This window comes from Rhopalosiphum padi, chromosome 4 (assembly GCF_020882245.1).
Source record: "Rhopalosiphum padi isolate XX-2018 chromosome 4, ASM2088224v1, whole genome shotgun sequence".
Classification (NCBI taxonomy): domain Eukaryota; kingdom Metazoa; phylum Arthropoda; class Insecta; order Hemiptera; family Aphididae; genus Rhopalosiphum; species Rhopalosiphum padi.
In genome coordinates, this window is record NC_083600.1 from 12,240,211 (window position 1) to 12,261,723 (window position 21,513).

Below are 21,513 nucleotides of genomic sequence, written 5' to 3' on the forward strand. Positions count from 1 at the left end.
TTTTCCGTGATAACAGTATTGTCAAACAGTATGCGCGATTCGTCCCGGCGATATGCGTTTACTGTGTTAACAGACTGTCTATATATATTATATTATTTAGTATTAGATTGTATTCACACTACTCGACGAAACAATTAAATTAAAAATTATCGTCGTTTGACGGTTCAATAATAATTAATTGTTACCGAATCTTGTTCGGCCCGTTATGGTAATCTGGTGAATCCGCCGCACAACACCATGCACAACAACAAGACGAATGATAAAATATCGTTTTCGTTCAATTCCGGTGGACGGACGTCGACGTCCCGGTCGGTGGCCATACCTCCTCCACCGTCAAACAGCGGACTCAGTAAGCAGGGCTACTCCACTTTGAACGCCATAAACCATTCGGCAATCTCCTCGACTTGGGGCGTGCCAAAAAAACGAGCGAAAACCGAAGAAGAGTAAGTGGTGTGCACCCACTCGCGCTCATATTGGTTGTAGTTGTACCATTTAGATTGACTGTGAACTTTGGTGGTGTTTAAGGTATTTTGAAGACGAAGATGAACATCAACAACCTCAACTCGAGTACATTCCTGCACCCGATAGTCCGTCTAATAAAAAATCTGACTGCGATTCTGATTCGTCTGAAGATCCATTGGATGCGTTCATGGAAGGATTAGAAAAAGAAGTATGTTATGTAAATTGTTTTTTTTTCACTTGAGTATGTAGAAAAACATGTAGATACTCCAATCTGATTCCCTATTCAGAATAAAGAAAAAAAAAATTCATTTTTTAGGTAAAAAAGGCAAAAACTTCTGACAAAAAAGAAAAAAGAGAAGATGAAAAAGGTATTAGACAAGATATTGAAGAAGAGGACATAGAAGAATCATACTACAGGTGTGTAACATTACCTTATATCTTACCGTAATATGAATTAACATTGCCGGAATATAGAAATAATCATTTTTATTCATATACTGTTAGGTATATGGAAGAAAATCCAACAGCAGGTCTCGTCGATGAAACTTCAGACATTGAAATTGATTATGACGAAGACGGTAATCCTATAGCTCCACCAAAGAAAAAAGTTGGTACCATAATGAGTGATTCAATTTTCAACACAATTATCATTAAAAACAAATCTACTTTGCTTGATAAACTAATAATATACTTGTATTTAAATTTTCAATACATCAAAAAAAAATATTACAATCATAAAGTTTTGAGCTGTAGAGTATCTACGATGTCTTAAAATAAGTAATCTGAAGCATACAAATTAATATTTTTCTTATGTAATTATTTTTTTAAAATTGGTTTTGTACTATTTTAATCAAATATTAGTTAAAAGTTAGAAGTTAATTTTTTTTTTATAGGAATCATGCATTATTATATAACACATTAGTTTCCAAGTGATTTTTACTTGTTACTAAGCTCTGACCCCTTATTTTGCCCATTAAAAATATCTAATTAATTTGTTTTTAATTGTTAACTCATTAATAAAATAAAACCATTAATCAAACTCAATTTTTACATTCAATAACAATTTTGTACTCACTTGTTTTAAAAGCCTTAGTTACATTTTAATTTATATTTTATACCAAATATTAATTGACTAATTTTAAAACTATTTAAACATTTTATTATCTATTTATTATTCTAATAATATTCTTCTTTTTTTTTCTCCAAAGGAAATAGATCCATTACCTCCCATTGATCATTCTTTAATCAAATACCAAAACTTTGAAAAGAACTTTTACTCTCCACACAGTGAAATATCATCTTTAACTGTGGATAAAGTTATTCAATTACGTAAGACTCTTGGTCTCAGAGTAAATGGTGCTGATTTACCTTATCCAGTCACGTCATTTGCTCATTTTAATTTTGACGATACACTAATGAAAATTATTCGCAAGTCTGATTATACACAACCCACACCAATTCAAAGTCAAGCAGTTCCTGCTGCACTTGCTGGGCGTGATATCATTGGTAAACAAAAAATATTTCAAAAAAACTTTTTATAAAAGTAATATTTTTAAATAATTTTTTTAACTTACTATCTATGATTTTGCATAGGTATTGCAAAAACTGGTAGTGGTAAAACGTTAGCATTCATTTGGCCCATGTTGATACACATAATGGATCAGCCAGAACTGAAAGAAGGTGATGGACCAGTTGGTTTGATATTAGCGCCTACCAGAGAATTGTCTCAACAAGTATAAATCAATAGTCAAAAATCGATTATTAGAAATTATTTCTAAATGTTTTTTGTTGTCTAGATCTATGTAGAAGCAAAAAAATTTGGAAAAATCTATAACTTGAGAGTAGTATGTTGTTATGGTGGAGGTTCAAAGTGGGAACAATCGAAGGCACTTGAAGGAGGTGCTGAAATCATAGTGGGTACTCCTGGGAGAGTAATTGATTTAGTTAAGATGGCTGCAACCAATTTAACTAGAGTAACATTCCTTGTATTGGATGAAGCTGATAGAATGTTTAATATGGGTTTTGGTAAGTATGAATGTGATTTTTATTAAGTATTAATGTGACATTTATTAACTAAAAAATTTGATTTCAGAACCTCAAGTGCGTTCCATTTGTGACCACGTGAGACCAGATCGTCAAACATTGCTGTTTTCGGCAACATTTAAAAAGAAAATAGAAAAGTTGGCACGCGATATTCTTACTGATCCTATAAGAATTGTTCAAGGGGATATTGGTGAAGCAAACACTGATGTAACACAAATTATGTTGGTGATGCCACAGAGTGACAAGTGCCAATGGTTGTTGGATAATATAGTTCAATTTACGTCAAATGGATCAATTCTTGTATTCGTTACTAAAAAAGTCAGTTAAATTAAGATAAGAAATAATATATTAAAAAAAAAAAAAAAATATGATTAATGTAAATAACCATAATTTATAGTTGGATGCAGAACAACTAGCCAGTACACTTGCTCTAAAAGAGTATGAAGTATTACTGTTACACGGTGACATGGACCAAGCCGAAAGGAACAAAGTAATAACACAATTCAAAAAACAAGAAGTTAATATAATGGTAGCCACTGATGTTGCTGGTAAGATCATATTTATTACTGTCTATAATAATACATATAAAATATAGAATCAATAGTTTGTGAAACCAGATTTTTGTGTCGAAACCCCAATTTTGATGAAAATAACATATCGTCCTGAATTAATAAGGTTTCTCTTAATTTCTACAGTTTGTACCCCCTTAAAAAACTATTTTTAATGATTAACAAGTTGGTATTCTCTTGAAATTTTTAGATGTACATTATATGAATTATTAAAAACTGCAATAAAACATGATTCCATTTTTTTTTGACTAATTGGTTTCTCTAAAGATTGATTCAAATATCAATATCCTTATAACTAATATTTTGATCACTATTTTGTTTTTTGTGTTTAGCCAGAGGTCTAGATATAGCTCATATTAGAACAGTGGTGAATTACGACATAGCTAGAGATATTGACACACATACACATCGTATAGGAAGAACTGGTAAGATATTCATAATTTGTTTGTTTAGCAGATTTAAATACTTACTTAATATTAAAATGTTTATTTTAGGTCGAGCGGGAGAAAAAGGTACAGCATTTACTCTAGTCACACCAAAAGATCATGAATTTGCTGGCCACTTGGTACGAAGTCTTGAAGGTGTGGGACAGGAAGTTCCCAAACCACTTATGGATCTTGCCATGCAGGTAAAAAAGCATCTTAAATTAAAATATTATTAAGATTCTTAATTAAATTAAATTGATTTATTATTCAATCATATTATATTATTCTAGAGCTCTTGGTTCAGAAAAAGTCGTTTCAAAGGTGGAAAGGGTAAATCAGTCAATGCCGGAGGTGCTGGACTAGGATATCGGGAACCATCGGGCTCCAATAATTTTTCCGTTAGTAATTTTCTATTTCAATGAGTTTTAATTATTAATTTAAGTATTAATTATAAATTGTAGGCAGCGAGTTCGTATCAGTGCCCAAAACCTCCAGCTGCAGCACCGCCAGCACCAAAAGGTGGTCCTGGATCAGGACGACTATTAGCACTGAAAGAAGCATTTAAAATGCAATACCAAAATCAAGTGAGTAATAAAATATTTATACTTATTTATAATTCATTAACGCTTTTTTTTATATATTACTTTTTATTATGGTAATTACAGTTTAAAGCCAGTGAAGATCACACTTGGGAACAAACAGTCGGCTCAAATTCATCGGTAAAAGTGCACACGGGTCCATTAAAAGAACGAAAAGCCAAAAAAAAACCGGTGGGACAATTAAAAAGTTTATTTATAAGTGAAAATTTTTTGATTTTGTTTGATCTTTAACCTATTTAAATCATAAGACTTTTTAATTACTTTAGTAATTCTCTTATAAATAAAAATTTGTTACAAATTTTTAAAACAGTTTAATTTTATTTATCTAAATAAAACCGTTTGTTAGTGATATATTTTGTTTATTCACTTAACTCTTACAACTTGCCATGTTGCGTCATGTTTAGTATACTATTTTTGTGAACCCACTGTTATTCTAAACTATAATATGTAAAAAATTAATTGATACCTATTTATAACTTTAGTTGTACAATCAATTAATAGCATTCTCAACTTGTGTATAAAACATAACTTATTATTTTTTATACATTTTAGAAGGGAATAGTTATTTATAGTTCAAATTCCATTTAATAGTAAAATAATCATTAATTAACATTTTTTCAATTTTAGTGAAGTCAATAAAAAGTGATCGAAATTAACTTACCATACATCTTAAATAAATATATAAACACAATAATGTGTACATCATTTTACATTAATAATATTCATTAAATTTAGGAATACATTTTATTTTTTTTCTCCTGTGATACATGGTTTATTTTACGTGGCAAAATAATTGAAGTAGTCCCAACAACATAGCAGATAGGTTAATGGCAATCACAGCTCACTTTCTGTTGATCGTACTAAAGTACTGATTTTAAAATTACATAAACTAATAACAAAAATAAAATGTTCAATATGTAATTGATTTTACTTTTGTACAAATTTAAATATTTTTGTATTGTATTGTTTTTGATTTGTATTCAAATCCAAAATTATTATCTCATTATTGCTCTCGAAATTCATACAAAATAATTTAGTATTAATTCTGTTGTATGCTATTGAATACTGTGTAATAAATATATTTGAATGTAAGTAAAATAATATTGATTTTCTATTTATTTTTATTTCTGTAATATCTTGTAATATTTAAAGTATAATAATCGATAATATTAGAAAAGTAATTTAATTTCCAGTGTTTAGAATGTTTAGATTGCAAGTTATTTCAAAAATTGTTAATTTTGTTAGATCAAAACAGTGATTTGTTTGATTCATTATATCATCAGGTTTTTTCAAGTAATTACCAATTAGTTCAATAAACAGAGAACAGCAACTTTTTTTAAAAAGAATTAATTTGTTTATTACAAAAACGTGATTTACTTAAAAATTTAAATATGTGTGTTACATATATATAAAAAAAAAACGAAAAACAAATGGTTCACTATCATTGTGAAAAATACTTTTGAAACAAAACTTAATCAGTTTTGTTAATTAATAAGATAAAACAAAGAATACTTATAAATAGTAAATAGAATAAATAATACAAAAATAAATCTAGATTTAAAAACAGTTATCAAAATATTAATAATGAATATTTATAAAAACAAGTTCTTTAATTACTATTAAATTGTATATTAGGATTGAAGCAAACTTTTCTTTGATTTTCTTCTGGTTCATCTAAATTTTCCAACATGGAAGAAGTGAAACTAAACTCTGATTCATCACTGCAATTTGGAATTTAATTAGATTTATGTTGGGAGTATTTAAAAAAAAAAGCTAAGTCATGCATGTACACTTAAAATTTAAAACATATTGTTTTTACAAACACTTACCATGTATCTTGTGTGCCACATGTGTCTAAGGTATCATTTGAAGCTAGTGAGTTTCTAATAATTTTAGATGGATCCAACTGAAAGACACTACATGTACCTTGGAAATCATTTGTGTTTGTCAAACATATATCGCTACCTCCTAAAAAAAAAAAATAATGTAATCAATAAAAATTATATCTATTTTTAGGGTTCAGATTTAAGTAACACAAACTAATATTTTATTTACTTAAAAGTTTAGGACGATTTATGGTCAAAACTGCTTTGTCTTTAGGCTGTTTAGTTGATGTGATACTCCATGTGTCTTCATCCACACAACAAGACTGGGTAATTTTTATAACACAAATTTCGGATTCAGATACAATTATTAAAAATGGTTTTTTGAATGCTAAAAATAAAACAAAATATTAAAAATTAACTAATTGATCAAAATTAAATTTGTGGATTATACACACCAAAACTATTTGGGCTGTATGGCCACTTCATTTCACCACCACGGGTTTTTTTTCCCATCAGAGTCAACAAACACTCCGTACACATTGTAACATAAAAGATATTCCTTATTTCTCGTCAATTCACACACAAACATCGGTCGATAGTCATGTGATTTAGCAAGTGAATCTGTGAAAAATCCTAAAAAACAAAAATATTTATTACTCAAAATACTGGACAAGTTTAAAATTGCTTACTTTTACAACTAAAATTTTCTGTATCAATTTTGTAAAAGCTATTGGTAGTAAATATAATTCCACTGGGTGTAAAGCAAATGCAATTAGTTGGAACATTGGTTTTTAATATTTTAGTTACAACAAACTGTGTATCTTGCCATTTTAAAACACTATGGAAATAACAAATTATATTATTAATGATTATATTATAACATATTAATAATTTTAATACTTACGTAACACTATGTTCAGATCCTATAACTACCAATTCATTACAGCGAGAAACAGCGATACAGTTAATTTCTTTCAATTCAGACATAGTCGTTTTGGATGGTTGACTGTTACGTATTTCATCTACAATACGAACCACTTCAATAACTGGCTTTGACATTTGACTTAATTCTGAATTTAGAACAACAGTTCTCATATTACATTTCAATAGTTCTTTTGTGGTTCCTGAAATACAGAAAACATAATATAAATGCACACAACAATTAATGAGAAAGCATAAAATAAAATTGTTATCTAAGCACTCACCAGCAATCATTAAAACTAATTGAAGTTTGGGCAAGAAGACAAAGTCATTGACTAGTTTTGGTCCAACTATAGGGACGAGATCATGTTTAACTTGTTCATTCTCAGATTTTATGTGGACTGAAAATAATCCTTCAACAGCACCTAATAAGAATACCTACAGAATGCAAGATAACAGGTTAAAAACTTATAATTCATAAAAGTATACTAAAGACTTACACTTTGTGATATTTGATGAATGCAGTTAATATTAAGTAATTTATCTTTATGGAAGGTGTATATATTATCTTTGTAGTCATGATTTTGTTGTGATTGAGCAACACATTCACAATTTTCTAAGAACTCTTTAATTATACTCAACCAATTCTGTTTTTCAGACACGCTAGACACAATAATGTATAAAAATAAGGTCATCCATCCAGTGTTCAAGTTGTACACTTCAATTTTCAACATCTGATCATAATCTTCATTAGAATTTCTATCAAATGTTGAATCATTCGATTCTGCTACATCAACAATTTTAACAATATTTGATGACATCATCAATGGTAGAGTATAAAATGGTTGAGTATCATGTTTGTCATTGAGAATTTGTAGCACCCCTTGATCAAATTTTGCATACTTTCGATCCCAAATCTGTTTTGTATTGCTAAAAGAATAAAGATAGTTAGAAAAACTATAAATATTTTTAAAGGAACATTTATATCTATAATAATCATTAAAAGCTACTTTATTAGCAGGGTTTAAATATAAAAAAAAAATGGTTTTATAATCTTGCTCACTGTGGTAACATTGAAAACTTATGTTTATTAATAACATCACTTTAATGGATTAATCAAAAACTAAAAGTAGATTGTAGTCTTACCAATATACTTAAGAACTCAAGAGTGAAACATAATATAATTAAAAAGAAAAATTTTTAGAAATTTATGTAACAGGCATCTGATAATTGTGGTACAAAGCCAACAATTCTGCTCAACTCTTTTGACAGATCCCTTTGTAAACAGTCATAGTGACCATATAATATTAGATTTGAAATAGTATAATATAATATTCTACAAGAATCGTTCCCTTTTTGATTATCGTCTGAGTCTATCTTTTCCTCCCTTAGTACATATTACGACTATTTAGGTTTAATAATCTGATAAAACAACACAATGAGCAATAATACACTCTTTACACATATGTTAGTAATTGCTTCATAATTATTATATAGTTTGTAATTATTACATTATTTAATTAGTAAAACTTATCAAATAACAAGTATTTAGTGTTGTAAAATAATTAATTTTATAACATTAAAAAAATTAAATACTTACTCCCAAATAGTAACCCATGATTCAATCTCGGTTTTTTTCTTACTGTCACTTAGAACAGGCATAGTAGTTTGTTCTTCTTTTTTTATTGGAGTACAATCAGGTAATAACTCATGTGAACATGTTACATGTGTAGACACCCTACACTCTTGACATTGACTTATTTGTTGCCTACTCACAATTTCAGTTTTGCAATGTGAACATTGTAATCCATCACGTTTGCATATCTTTACTTCAAATCTAAATTTATTTTATAAAATAATAAATATTATTATGTTGTGGTTTTAAGCATTTTTGAATAAATAACTTGCTTATGAAATGACTGAAGTTGTGATAGTGTAGTAGAAGTTAATTTTTTATAGGCAGGCGAATTAGCTTCAAAATTAAGACGTGTGGGGACTAAAGGTGTCAATGGACCTTGGGTTTTCACCATATTCAGTTCAGCTTGAGTTTGATAAAGTTTATTCGCAAGATCTTTAGATTTACTCCTTTCAGAATTCAATAGAAATTCAATTTCCTATATAAATTCATAACACATTTAGTAAAATAATAACTAAGAGGAAAGAAATAAAAAATTACTTTACTTTTTGATCAATATTTTCTTTATTTTTACCACTGAACAACATATCACCCAATGTTCTCTTCTTTTTGGTCACATCATCAAACTTTGTTTGCAGGAAATCAATAAGTTTGGTTTGTTGGAGAATAGTAGCATCTGCCTTTATTAAACGTTCCTCGTAATAAACTTTTTGTTCCATTAAACCATTCTTATATTTTGAAATTACATTTTGCATAACCTAATACAAAAGAATATACATTTTAAGTTAATTTAAATAAGTGGGATAATACAAAGTATAGACATAAATGAACTAGATCTTGAACAAACATTTGAGTCTTCAACCATAGCTTCTAACTGAGCAGTTAACCGAACATTGGCTTCTTTCAATAACTGTTTTTGACTTATAGTTTCAGATATTTCCGCTTTCATTCTATTCAACTCCTTAATGACCTTTTCGGATTCAATTTGTAATGTATAAAACATTGTACTTTTATCTCTTAAATCAGAGTTAACTTCATCTAACTATAACACAAATCATAGAACTATATTATACATTTCCAAATAATTTAATGCTTAAAAAATACCTGTTTCTTCATTGTATCAATTTCTACATTTTTATCATGAACTCGATCTGTCAATAATTTTAATTCTGCTTTAACATTATCTTGTACACTTTCAAATGTTTTTCCTCTACTTTCAGCTAAAATTCTCAATGATTTTTCTTCATTATACATTTTTTTTGCTTCACGTACTTCGTTTCTTATTTTTTCAATTTCATTCTATATAAAAAAAAAAAAATACATTTTTAATAAGTTAATATTAATTATTATTACTTACAATATGAAATGTTATATAATTATATTAATGATAGTGAAATCCAAAACAAACACATAAACACCTGTTTGGTTTTAATATCTTCCAAAAACTGTTTTTCTTTGTTTTTAAAAGTTAAAACGGTTTCTTCAAAGCTTTCAAGTTGTTCATCTTGAACAGTAACTAGTTCTTGCAATGTCTTAATATTTGTTTCACTTTTATTAAATTTAGTTTTATACTCAAGAATCTGAAATGCAAAGTTTATTTTTAGTTAATAGAAAGCAATGTATCTTATGATTATTTAACTTACTTGTCTTTCAAGAGAAGATTTTTCACTAATCTGGACTTTAGATTCATTATTTATCTTATTCAATTCGTTACTTAGCCTTTGGTGTTCAGCTACTTCTTTGTCATACTTTAATTGTAATGATTCTATTGCTTGATTGAGATTTGTAATATTATCCTGCAATAACTTCAGTTCATCTTCTTTTTTTTTAATTAGCAAATTATGTTCTTCTTGTAATTTAGCAATTTCCTGCTTGAAATTATTTCGTGCATCTTTATGATATTCCTAAAATATAATACACATTGATATATTTTTTTTACAAAGGAAACTTATGAAATATCACTGAACAAATATTGAAAGTTAATCTTACTCTAAGACTACTTGTATTATCTTCCATTGTTTTATATTTTCTTTGCAGTATTCTCAAGTCTAATTTTAAATCACGAATTTCTTGTTCTCTATTTCGCAACTCTGTTTCAAACTAGAACAAATAAATTAATTTATAGTTTAAAACTCATAGAAATTAAAAATTATTAATAATGATGTTAATTTATATTTTTATTAAAAATATTAGCTAAATATCAATGATTAAATTATAAAAATATTTCTCAATTTTCAAAATGTTTATGAAAAATCATTTTAGCAACTTAAAACCACACCAAATTAGTATTTTAAATTATTTAAGATAATATAATTATAAAAATTTAAAATATTTACTTCTTTTTCATTTTCTTTTGCAGAGATAGCAGTTTCATGTTTTTCAAAAGAAAGTAAAGATTCACTGTTTAGACAACAGTTTTGTTGTTGCAGCTGAGCTATTTGCAAATGTAACTTTTCAATTTCATTATCTTTTTCTTGTGTTACACAATTCAATTTTGATTCGAAATCAGAAGCCATTTTCTTACAAATATTTTTATGTTCAGATAATACAGCAAGTTCTTTTTCAGCATACTGAGATATCTAAGAAACAAGAATACAAAAATACATTTAAGCAAAATTATAAGTAGTCAAAAATAATGCTTATGATTACTAAACTTAAGCGCTTAGCAATACTTACTTTGAAATTTAAACTATCTAAATCTTTTTCCATGACAACAATTTTTTTTTTGAGACATTGATTATCAGTATTTAATTTATTTTTTTCAACTTCAAATGCATCTTCTTTAATTTTCATTTCAGATATTAATGCAGAAACATGATTATCAATACTATTTTCTTCGGTCAACTGTTTTGATCGACGAACCATGTGCTTTAATTTTGATTTAAGCTTAATTACTTTTTTATTAAGTTGTTCTTCGTTGCTTTGATATATTTTAATATCATCTTGGTGTTTAAATAGTCTGAAAAATAATATTAATAATGAAATATTTGTATTTAATTAATTAAAGTCTAAAAATTAAAACTGTACTGTGATTGTAATTCAGTGTTCTGGGCTTGTAAATCTTCAATTTGTACTTTTAATTCCTCTATATTATACAACTCATTAATTGTTTTGATTTCCCATTTATCAATCTCATTCTGAAAATATTGTTTATTAAAATAAATATACAAAAATGTACTAACTAATCACTTACTTTAACCATTTCTGCTTGTTTTTTTTGTGTAATATTAATATCCTCATGACTAGTATCACTAGTTTCACTGATTTTGGTTAATCTGCCTAATTCACTACTCAAGGAAGTCACATCTACATGTAATAATACATTTTCTTCTTCCATTTTTTTAATCTTCATGTCATTTTCAACAAATAATGAGTCATATTCTGCTAATTTTTCTTCATATGCTTGAATTAAAACTTGAGCGTCTTCTAATTCCTTACGCTTTACTCTTATAGATGTTTCTAATTCAGGATTGTTGGTCATAAAATAAGATTGATTTCGTTTCGATACTTGCATACTGTATGTGAAACCAATAAATGGAAGATCTCTGCCAGAGAAGTGTTTTTGTTTCTACACAACAAAAAAGTAATATTATGAAACAGTATAAATTTAAAGCTATTAACAACTTACTTTAAAATCATTAATATTCAATGCTGGACGAACACGTTCATGTATTGGAAAATTAGAAACATCATTATCAGACGAAAGTGATGGAATATAAGGGGGTACCTGGTCATGTAAGCTATTGAAATTTATTTTTGAAAAAATATCCAAATCTAGCATCATGTCAACAGTAAATCTTTTGTCAACATGACATACTAAAGACTCAATCATCTGTCTATAAGCTGAAAATTGTAAATAAATTAAATGTTGAAACAAAAAATATTTTTTTATATTATTTATTACTATAAACCAATTGATTTCAGTGTTAATAAGTGATAAAAATACTTATTAATTTTAATTTTAAAGTACTTACATGAAGATACTTTCAAATAAGGAGGATACTTCAAAATATTGTCAAAATTTAATATATTTGAATAAATAACTGCTTGTTGTTCAGAATTGAATGGAGTATCCCCAGTTGCCATCTCATACGCAACAATACCAACAGACCATAGATCACATTGGGGTCCATAACCCTCCATTGATTTTGAATTTGACTGCATAAACTATGTGTAAAACAATATATACAAATTTAGAATGAAAACTTTCAAATTCTTTTTTAAAAACTAATTTTTTTATTATATATTTAATTTATGCAGAAATGCTCATTAGTTAAAATATCTTTTTAAGTTAAAAAATAAATATTTACTATTAAAACTTCTGGTGCTAAATACTCAGAAGTACCAACAGGCATACGGACACAAATTTTTCCATCACGATTAAGTTTTGCTGAAGAACCAAAATCAACCAATTTCAGATGACCAACACGATCTAACATCATATTTTCAGGCTTGATGTCGCGATGAGCAAAGCCCATTGTATGCAGATGTTTAACAGCTAGTAAGAGTTCAGCGATATAAAACCTTTAGAAAAATAATACTTATATATAAGCACATTCATTAATAATAAAATATTTTAATCAATTTGACAATTACTTGGCTGTTTCCTCTGGTAATGTACCATTAAACTTATCAATTAAATTTGCAAAATCTCCTCCAGGGTGATAGTCCATAACCAGGTAAAGATTTTGAAAGTCTTGAAAAGCATAATGCAATTGTGTTAAAAATGGAGAACTTGATGATGCCATAATATCTCTTTCATACTCGAAAAAAGCAATCTAAAATAATAAATTATTAGATGTTTTAATATAATATGATATAGGTATCACTATTCACTAAGTAATAGTTATTTTAATTACATCTCTGTGATTAAGCAAATTATCCTTTTTCAACACTTTCATTGCAAAAATATCCTTGGTATGTTTTTCTACCACTAATTCTACGTCTCCGAAATGCCCTTTACCGATCACTTGTTTAGATTCAAAATCCAAACGATTGACTCTGAGAGATTTCAACTCAGGTATGGCCATTTTAACTATAATGTAAAATAATGTCAATCAACAGATGCACATACATATAAGTATAATCGCCGGATTTTATACGACGATGTTACATAGTACGCTCTCTAATGTACCAACAACCAGTGTGGGGGTGCTTACATTTGTTCACGAAATTTGTGATCAGTGGATCGCTTTTCATAAATTCGTTGTTGCATTCGTCAAACAGCAATATGATGGCGTCGAATAGCAGTTCCTTGTTTAGAGCTGTCGTGGCCATAATTGTCGGACCACTTAGCACTTCGCTAATGCGCATAGATCGCACCGATATTGATTCGGCTGCCGGTTCCATCGCGAAATGGTCGTCCACCTCATAGAGTAGTATAGATGATGTACACTGTCGAACTATTGCACTAATCACACTGTTAGTTGGAAATAGGCGGTATGAACTCGAAAACGACAAGCGCAATAAGCAGTAGTTATTGACAACTGAAATGTCTGAAATCACTGAAATCAGTAAAATCCAAATAACGATAAATTTTCAATTTTGCAGCTGGTCGAAAAAAACCGTTGGACGGCTCATGGAGTAAACCATTGACTTTTAAAACACACACAACCGTAACGCTATCTACCGGTTCACTGACGCCTATGCTCATATAGAAATAAAAATCGGGATCATTGTAGTAGCCTACTATTATTATATTATTATTTTAGTTATTTGTTATGTAATTTTGTAATGATTAAAGATTATAATATTTAATAAATTTGTCTGGTTCTGTTTCTGACGTTTGTGTTGCAAGCTGTTATATTATTATACAATACCACAGAATAGATTAAAAATAATAACAATTTTAACTATTCTGTGGTTATACCGTCGTTTAGGCAATCTATATTTAAACTTCATAAAGTAATAACATTGATTATGAATAATTACTACATAGGTATTTACTACAAATTAAAATTGCATGTTATGGAACAGTCAACAGTGTTTTTTTTAAGAAGACGCCATATTCATATTTTTGTATTAAAAATAGCGCGCTTGTATTTCAAATTCTATGAAGTCTCAAAAATAGTAAAATATATAACGTCATAATTGATGAAATGATGAGTATTAAGCACGATTTAAGATAGTCTAATACTCTAATAAATAATAATAGATATCTTAAATCGTGGTGTTAAGTAATAACTATTATAGATGTGATCATTTTTACTATGCTTTGTAGGAATTAGATACCTACTTAAAATTGTAATTTTTTTTCTAAATTTACAATTTACAAGTTATTAATTATTATATAAGATATTGTATTATTAACGTAATGTTCGCCTGCTCATCTATATTAATTAATGCATTTGTATAAAAGAAAAATAGTACTTGAAGAACGGAAAAGAATTTTATGAAATTATTTAAAATCACTAAACACTAGCGACTAGCGAGTAGTCACTAGTGAGACAACTGACTCAACTGAACAGAGGACAGTGAGGTACTGACTAGTGAGACACCGAAACGGTGCAGTTGAATTCCAACGGCAGTGGCGCAAGCGCCAAGGCCTCGACGTACGTTATCGAAACCGGTTCGTTCTACGATAATGATAATAATTAAAAATAGCACTACCGCCACGGATTTGCTAAAACCGATAACGTTGACTTCCGTTAAACAAAACTACAATTTTCAAACAACATTAATATTAATAATAATATAATAATGATACAACTATAAGAAATATAAAAATAATAATATAATTTGTTTTGCAGTCAACGCGTGTGGCGAATCGCTTTTCATCTTTTCCGATCAATTGTCATTAGTCATTACCGTCAGGTGTAGTGGTGTCTACCATCCTGATAAAATTATTATAATATTTTAATGCATTACCTATTTATTTTTCTATTGATTTCACTGTGATGTGTCTGTTTACGATTACAATGTTATTTCACCTTTTAGATTCTAAACGGAGTGATGAATGTATTGATTTTACAATGATGTATTTTATTTTTTTATTTTTTTGTGTCTGTCATCATGTTTTGGAGTAGTAATAGACATAGTGCTTTGATTTTTGACTTCAGTCCCTCTTTGAAAAGGAAAATTTATCTAGTTGGTACTTTGGGGGGTCAAAAGTATAAAATTTCCAGTAGTTTTCAAAGCGTCAGGAAAAACCCTGAAGAAGTAATTGAAAAACGGGAATTTTTACGCATAACCACTTTTCGAAAAAATCGATTTTTTTGATTTTGCTGTAACTCAAAAATGAATCATTGTAAATACTTGAAATTTTCACCAAATGTTTATATTAGCGTTATCTATTTACGATTAAATTAAAAAAATATTTTGACTTTTTTAAGCTATTTGTAGACAATTTAAATTTTCGATTTTTCTAAATTTTTTTTCTTGAAATGCTGAAAAAAATTGGCTTTTCAAAAAATCTTTAAAATTTAATACAAGGTTTATTATAAGTTGTACTTATCGCAGTAAAAATAAATCAAAAATCGTTAGTCACAATTTTTGTTTATATGCATTTAAAGTTCAAATGTTTACGAAGTATGTCAAAATCGCAAAAATTTGCAAGGAATTTTGAAGTTGAAAATTCATAACATTTTTGTTATTTATAACTAAGGTTAAAAAACTTAACACAAGATTCCCCATAACTTTTTCTTCAATTAACAGTAAAAAAAAAACTCCTGCGTCAAAATAGAAAAAAAAATTTAATTTTTTACAAAATCGCGTAAAATAACACAATATACGTATTACGTATTACAATTTAAATATAGCTAATAATCTTAATATATCCTACTAATTATCCGACAAATCATTTCTGTTCAGAATCGTTTTTCGTGTACAATGATATACCTATCATTGCATTCAAGTTTAACACATCCATTATAGTGACCTATACTCATCTCCATGAGCAATATCCACTTGCCCACCATTTTTACATGTAATACTGTAATATTACATTACCCTGTACTCTGTAGTAATATTAATTGTTATATTCTGTGCGAATCTGTATGACTACTGTGACTCATCTTTGTTTTTATTGTTTTTATATCTGTTGCGCCAGACGACAGTCATCACTCGTCAGATACCCAGGTCGTGGCTGTCGGCTGGCATTGACTAATGGATAATAAAATATATATATTCCTACGTTCTAATAACATTTCTAATTCTAACCCCGCATAACGAAAAAGCAAAATATAATTGATTCCCCAAAAAAAATATTTAAACGACCAATAATTTTTTTTTATCATCACGGTGCAATCCACACGATCACGTGAATTAGAAAAAAATATATTTAACACAGGTTTAAAGGCAGAAGTTTTTTAGGCTATCTTGTCGTATGCGTTCTAATGGCAACATTACGACTGCATTACGATTTGCGACGGCATTCGGGCGCCACAAACTTTCAAATTTCAATCCTTTGGATATGTTCCTTAGAGAGGGTTGAGCGCATACGACATGATAGCTGTTTTTTATGATTACAATACATAAGAAAATACATGGAAGGTAATGGAAGAAAATTTTTTTCGTATTTTCATTGCAGACAGTCGGTATAACATTCGATTAATTTTAAAAGATACTGAAGTAGCCACTTTTGAGGAAACCGTGTTTTTGACGAAAAACTTAATGAAAAAACTGAATATAAAACGGTTAATCAAAATAAATGCGTAAAGAACGTGATGAGTGATGACGATAAACGACAACTTACTTATTATTACTTATCAACCAGGAATCGAGAAAAACATCCATTCATTATCGTAATTTATAATATTATACCCAATATATCAAAAAATAATATCAAAGCTCCAGGACCCCTTGTCCTTTATTTTACTATGAAAAACTCATGTAAATTAAAAAAAAATTCTACTTCCAATCCAATATAGTGGGAAGTAATTCATGTACTAAAACCTTTTTTTACGGGACGCAATTCATGTGCTTCCGCCGTTTTCCTAAATTGTATTAGATATACGCAGATTCCACAATTCAACTTATAATGCTATATAAAATAGTTTATTTTCTTTTATCAAATCAGAAAATTCGACTTAATTATTTGCATCATAAGATTCAATTTAAGTTATAATATTAGTAGTTTTAAATAAATCTATATCATTAATAATAAATATTGTACTTGAAATTTCAAACAAAATTTGCCAAAAGTGGATTATTAAACATTTTATATTTAACCATTTAAATAATACGTTGAAAAGAAAGATAAATGGTATCAAAAACTTTAGTTTCATATTTTCCAAATTATTGTTTTTAAACAGCTTATTTTTAAAACAATTTTATATAAGATTGACCACCGGGGCCAACTTTTTTTTTTCAATATGGCAATGAATGAATAAAGGGGTCAAGAACATTTTGTTTGGCCAAATGTAAAGGAAATTATGTATTAATAAAATATAATTATTTATTTATCAGTGTTTAAATAATAAATTACCATACATATTTTAGGAATTCCTCTTGTTGAGTTTATTCATTGTACTTAGACATCGTATGAGTTACGCCAAACTATGAATATTAATTTGTCATCATACTTAAATAATTTTATTATTTTTATTAATTAAACTAATTACATATTTTTTGCATTTGATGAATACACCCCATACCAGGGAGATATTTTTACATAATTTTACATACAACACTCGAGGCTATACATGTACACAAGGTAAATGGTAGTACACAAACATTTCTCAACCAATATGGCAATATATTATAATTTAAAATTAAAAAAAAAAAATTTCAATGAAACAAAAACCGTTACAAGTTTCTTCATCACAAAATATTGGCATTGTTCACCATTGACAATGACAATTAGGACACAATGAGATATCTATAAGTGTATCGGCGCCAAGAAAGACACACATCTGATCTGAATTCTCAATGGTTCCAAATATTGCAATCGAAGATACGAAATATACGTACACTATTTACATACAGTCACCATACTCCCGGACGTATTTGGGGGCGCTTTATACAGGAATTCAATGGCACATTTTGCGATCCCTGAAATATTGGGCATGAGCCATACTCATGGTCACAAGCAAATTATAAGTTGTATGGTCCAAAGGGGTGATCGATTCATTTAAGCTTTCAGTCGGTACTTTATTAGATTGGAATTCAGTTAAGGTTTGTGTTGTATATATACTTGTATTTCATTTCAAACTACAGTATTTATTTTATTGTGTTATTCCATTTTAGTTTTTATAAACGCTTAAGATTTTTATTCTCTTTTAGTCAAATTACATACATCTAACATGGCTGATCCTGATGCACCTGCCTGGATGCTCGACGATGACGTCGCAGACGAATCTACTAATGTCGGTGGTGATGAAGAAGTCGTCGAAGAGGATACTGCACCGGTCCAAAAAGTCGAAGCGCCTAAACCACCAGCTGAATGGAGGAAAACTTATAAGCTCGCTGTAAGTAATTTAATACAATTATTTTCACGTGAATTGAAAAATCTGATCATTACAACTAACGTAAGACGTAACGATTTTAAATGTATTCAATAACAATAATAATTATAATAATAATACACATTTTCGAAATTATGTTATCACGTTTTACTATTATTTCATTCAAATAATTATAATTGAATATAGATATTCATGTTCGAAACAATTGAATTTATTTATTATTATCATAACAATTTCTTATTTTTTCGTATTGTGCATAACTATACTTTTATGGCTACTCAAAATTGATCGTCTCTTTTATACTTAATCCGTGTACCAGCTGGTATAACCTTAACCAATAATTCATTACGTTTATTAACTATATATTATTATACGTGGCGCTAAATATATATATATATATATAATATATATATTGTATACAATATCGATATTGATCGCATTGTTGATTGTGCAGATCGAGGAGAAAGACAGGCGCAAGATTTTCAGACACTGGGCCCGACCGACCAGGCTTCAGTATCAAATCCTGTACGACTACCAGAGTAATTACTACGACGACTACATAACGTACATGAACAGGCGACAAAGGGGACTGTATGACCCGGTGCCCGTGCCGCAGACGTGGGAGGAACGCGTGCTCAGGACGTGTACCAAAGACGGCCGCCGTCTGTCGTCGTCTGACTTCCCGCTGGTTAAGTCCAAGCTCAACGACTACATGGTAATACCATCCGTGTGCCGGGCTGATCACGACAAGCATTACTACTACAGACAGTACTACGACCAACTCATCGGTACACCTTGGTAAGTTGCAGTGATATTGAAATTTAATATATACACTGTAGAAATAATGTACACTTGTACAGAATATACCTACGGAGTTAGTATATATAATGCATAAACCGAAATAACTATATATATATATAATTATTTTGTCACTGGAGAAGACGATAAGAAATTACTTTTGTAACAGTTGAATATTTTTTTTCCTTTCTTTTATCAGTTCCCAAAAATGTAGGTCATATATGCAAATAAATAAATAAATAAATATAGGTAATATATAATTATATAGGTTGTTATAATTTATTCATACTTAATCAGTTATTGAATTAGGTATGTATCTAATTCTGTATACCTATAATCATACATAATTTCACAAAATTAAGAATTTTTTCCAAATTTAATAATTAATAATAATATTCATAGATTACATTTATCATTATTGTTCAATCGGAAATCGTCAAAATAAACATACCAAACATATATTAATAAATTTATTATTGATTTATACGTTTTAGAATTTCATAGAATCCAAATAATTATACGATTTTTGTTTATTCTTTGTATCTGTTTATTATTGAGATCAATTTATTTATTTAATATTCTTATTTCAGGGTTACGTTGTCAACATTAGGTCGTAATCCTAATATGCTGAGTGTACCACGGCCAACCATTAAAGACCGATTGCATGCTCAAAATATCTAAATTTATTATTTTGGATGCTGCAGACAAATTAGACTTACAACAAATTCTGCTGTACAATATACATATTATGTATTATAGAACCATCAACCAATAAAACTGAATTTCTACAGTATTTTTTTTTTCAAATATATTATGCACATTACACATAGATACTTATGACCTACCGGCTACCACAATGATCAACGAAGTTTACAATCTCATGTTAATCATTAATATGTTGTATAATAAAAATTAAAAAATTATTTTAATATTGTCATTATATACTTGTATATATATTTATTATTTATTTACTATCTATAAAATAATTACTTACAAAAGTGTGAGAGTGCTGTGCGATTGGTGTTGAATGGATTGTGGTTTAATGAAGACAATACCATTAATGGCATTTATGAAATTATATTTTTCAAAATTATAATAATATTTAATTAATCAAATTATTATGAATAATATTAAAAATTTGAAAATAATAATATAATTGTACATCTAATACGGCTTACTGCTGTAAAATCTGTAGACTAACTAATGCAATAGGTAACGTCATTGATTTATAAATATATTATATAATCAATGTTAACACCACATCGACATAGGTACTGTCTCAATTTTGCATTAAATATATGTATAAACCTATTTAATATTTTGGTAAATTAATAGTTATAATAGCGTTTGACTCTTAAATAATATTATTTACATACAAGTAAATAGGGTCCTCAAATAGTCAAATCTAATTTATAAGTTTTTAATTATCAATTATTTTAATATAAATATATATGAAAATTCAATTTTGATGGAGTTACATTGAACACAAATATATTCATGATTACGTCTGTACAACAAAAAGGCAAGCGCAATACTGTAACACTGGTTTTAAATATAATAATGTTGTTACTTGCCCGTGTGTCATATTAAAACTATTATACTCAAAACTGATTTAGTAATAATTTCCTGTTTAAAATCGGAAAATAATATTTACTTAATCACGAATGAAATACATTGCGTGTATAAAATAAATATTTGGCGTAGACGCCTGTTGTGAATCAGTATAATTAACAGTGGCTATAATTAATGGGATCTCCCCCATCGGACATGAAACATATAATATGTATTTTAAAGGCATTATTTAAAACTATTGGCTCAATTGGCTGTACAG

At 28.3% G+C, this 21,513-nt stretch overlaps 3 protein-coding genes across 3 annotated transcripts; 2 read left to right on the forward strand and 1 right to left on the reverse strand.

Annotated features, from left to right (window-relative positions):
- The first annotated feature begins 39 nt into the window (after nucleotides 1–39).
- On the forward strand, nucleotides 40–5,199 carry LOC132929036 (ATP-dependent RNA helicase DDX42). Its single transcript, XM_060994069.1, has 14 exons — nucleotides 40–443; nucleotides 526–670; nucleotides 779–879; nucleotides 967–1,069; nucleotides 1,671–1,968; nucleotides 2,056–2,195; nucleotides 2,259–2,487; nucleotides 2,555–2,823; nucleotides 2,903–3,053; nucleotides 3,407–3,499; nucleotides 3,569–3,702; nucleotides 3,790–3,897; nucleotides 3,961–4,083; nucleotides 4,165–5,199. Exons 1-14 carry the CDS (start codon nucleotides 238–240, stop codon nucleotides 4,327–4,329), a joined length of 2,265 nt encoding a protein of 754 aa, XP_060850052.1. The 5' UTR covers nucleotides 40–237; the 3' UTR covers nucleotides 4,330–5,199.
- A 257-nt stretch (nucleotides 5,200–5,456) lies between these two features.
- Nucleotides 5,457–14,041, reverse strand: LOC132929283 (citron Rho-interacting kinase-like). Its single transcript, XM_060994534.1, is given in 27 exon segments — nucleotides 5,457–5,819; nucleotides 5,928–6,066; nucleotides 6,154–6,312; nucleotides 6,380–6,434; nucleotides 6,436–6,557; nucleotides 6,614–6,762; nucleotides 6,829–7,048; nucleotides 7,130–7,283; nucleotides 7,346–7,775; nucleotides 8,446–8,682; nucleotides 8,754–8,959; nucleotides 9,027–9,239; nucleotides 9,329–9,523; nucleotides 9,586–9,780; nucleotides 9,900–10,061; nucleotides 10,125–10,385; nucleotides 10,471–10,581; nucleotides 10,818–11,060; nucleotides 11,158–11,440; nucleotides 11,509–11,618; nucleotides 11,675–12,049; nucleotides 12,110–12,324; nucleotides 12,456–12,648; nucleotides 12,792–13,005; nucleotides 13,078–13,259; nucleotides 13,341–13,516; nucleotides 13,641–14,041. Coding segments are annotated over 27 exon segments (5,301 nt in total). The 5' UTR covers nucleotides 13,831–14,041; the 3' UTR covers nucleotides 5,457–5,707.
- A 4,397-nt stretch (nucleotides 14,042–18,438) lies between these two features.
- Nucleotides 18,439–20,622, forward strand: LOC132929130 (flightin). The gene is made up of 4 exons (XM_060994242.1): nucleotides 18,439–18,594; nucleotides 18,703–18,887; nucleotides 19,339–19,682; nucleotides 20,273–20,622. Exons 2-4 carry the CDS (start codon nucleotides 18,723–18,725, stop codon nucleotides 20,361–20,363), a joined length of 600 nt encoding a protein of 199 aa, XP_060850225.1. The 5' UTR covers nucleotides 18,439–18,594; nucleotides 18,703–18,722; the 3' UTR covers nucleotides 20,364–20,622.
- The last annotated feature ends 891 nt before the right edge of the window (nucleotides 20,623–21,513 follow it).

Excerpts from the sequence above, each read along its gene's own strand:
- LOC132929036 (XM_060994069.1), top strand. The coding sequence starts at position 238 with ATGCACAACAACAAGACGAATGATAAAATATCGTTTTCGTTCAATTCC. Across the intron at positions 2,824-2,902 it reads TTGTATTCGTTACTAAAAAA|TTGGATGCAGAACAACTAGC; the intron begins GTCAGTTAAATT and ends CATAATTTATAG. Across the intron at positions 3,500-3,568 it reads ACATCGTATAGGAAGAACTG|GTCGAGCGGGAGAAAAAGGT; the intron begins GTAAGATATTCA and ends TGTTTATTTTAG.
- LOC132929130 (XM_060994242.1), top strand. The coding sequence starts at position 18,723 with ATGGCTGATCCTGATGCACCTGCCTGGATGCTCGACGATGACGTCGCA. Across the intron at positions 18,888-19,338 it reads GGAAAACTTATAAGCTCGCT|ATCGAGGAGAAAGACAGGCG; the intron begins GTAAGTAATTTA and ends TTGATTGTGCAG. Across the intron at positions 19,683-20,272 it reads CAACTCATCGGTACACCTTG|GGTTACGTTGTCAACATTAG; the intron begins GTAAGTTGCAGT and ends TTCTTATTTCAG.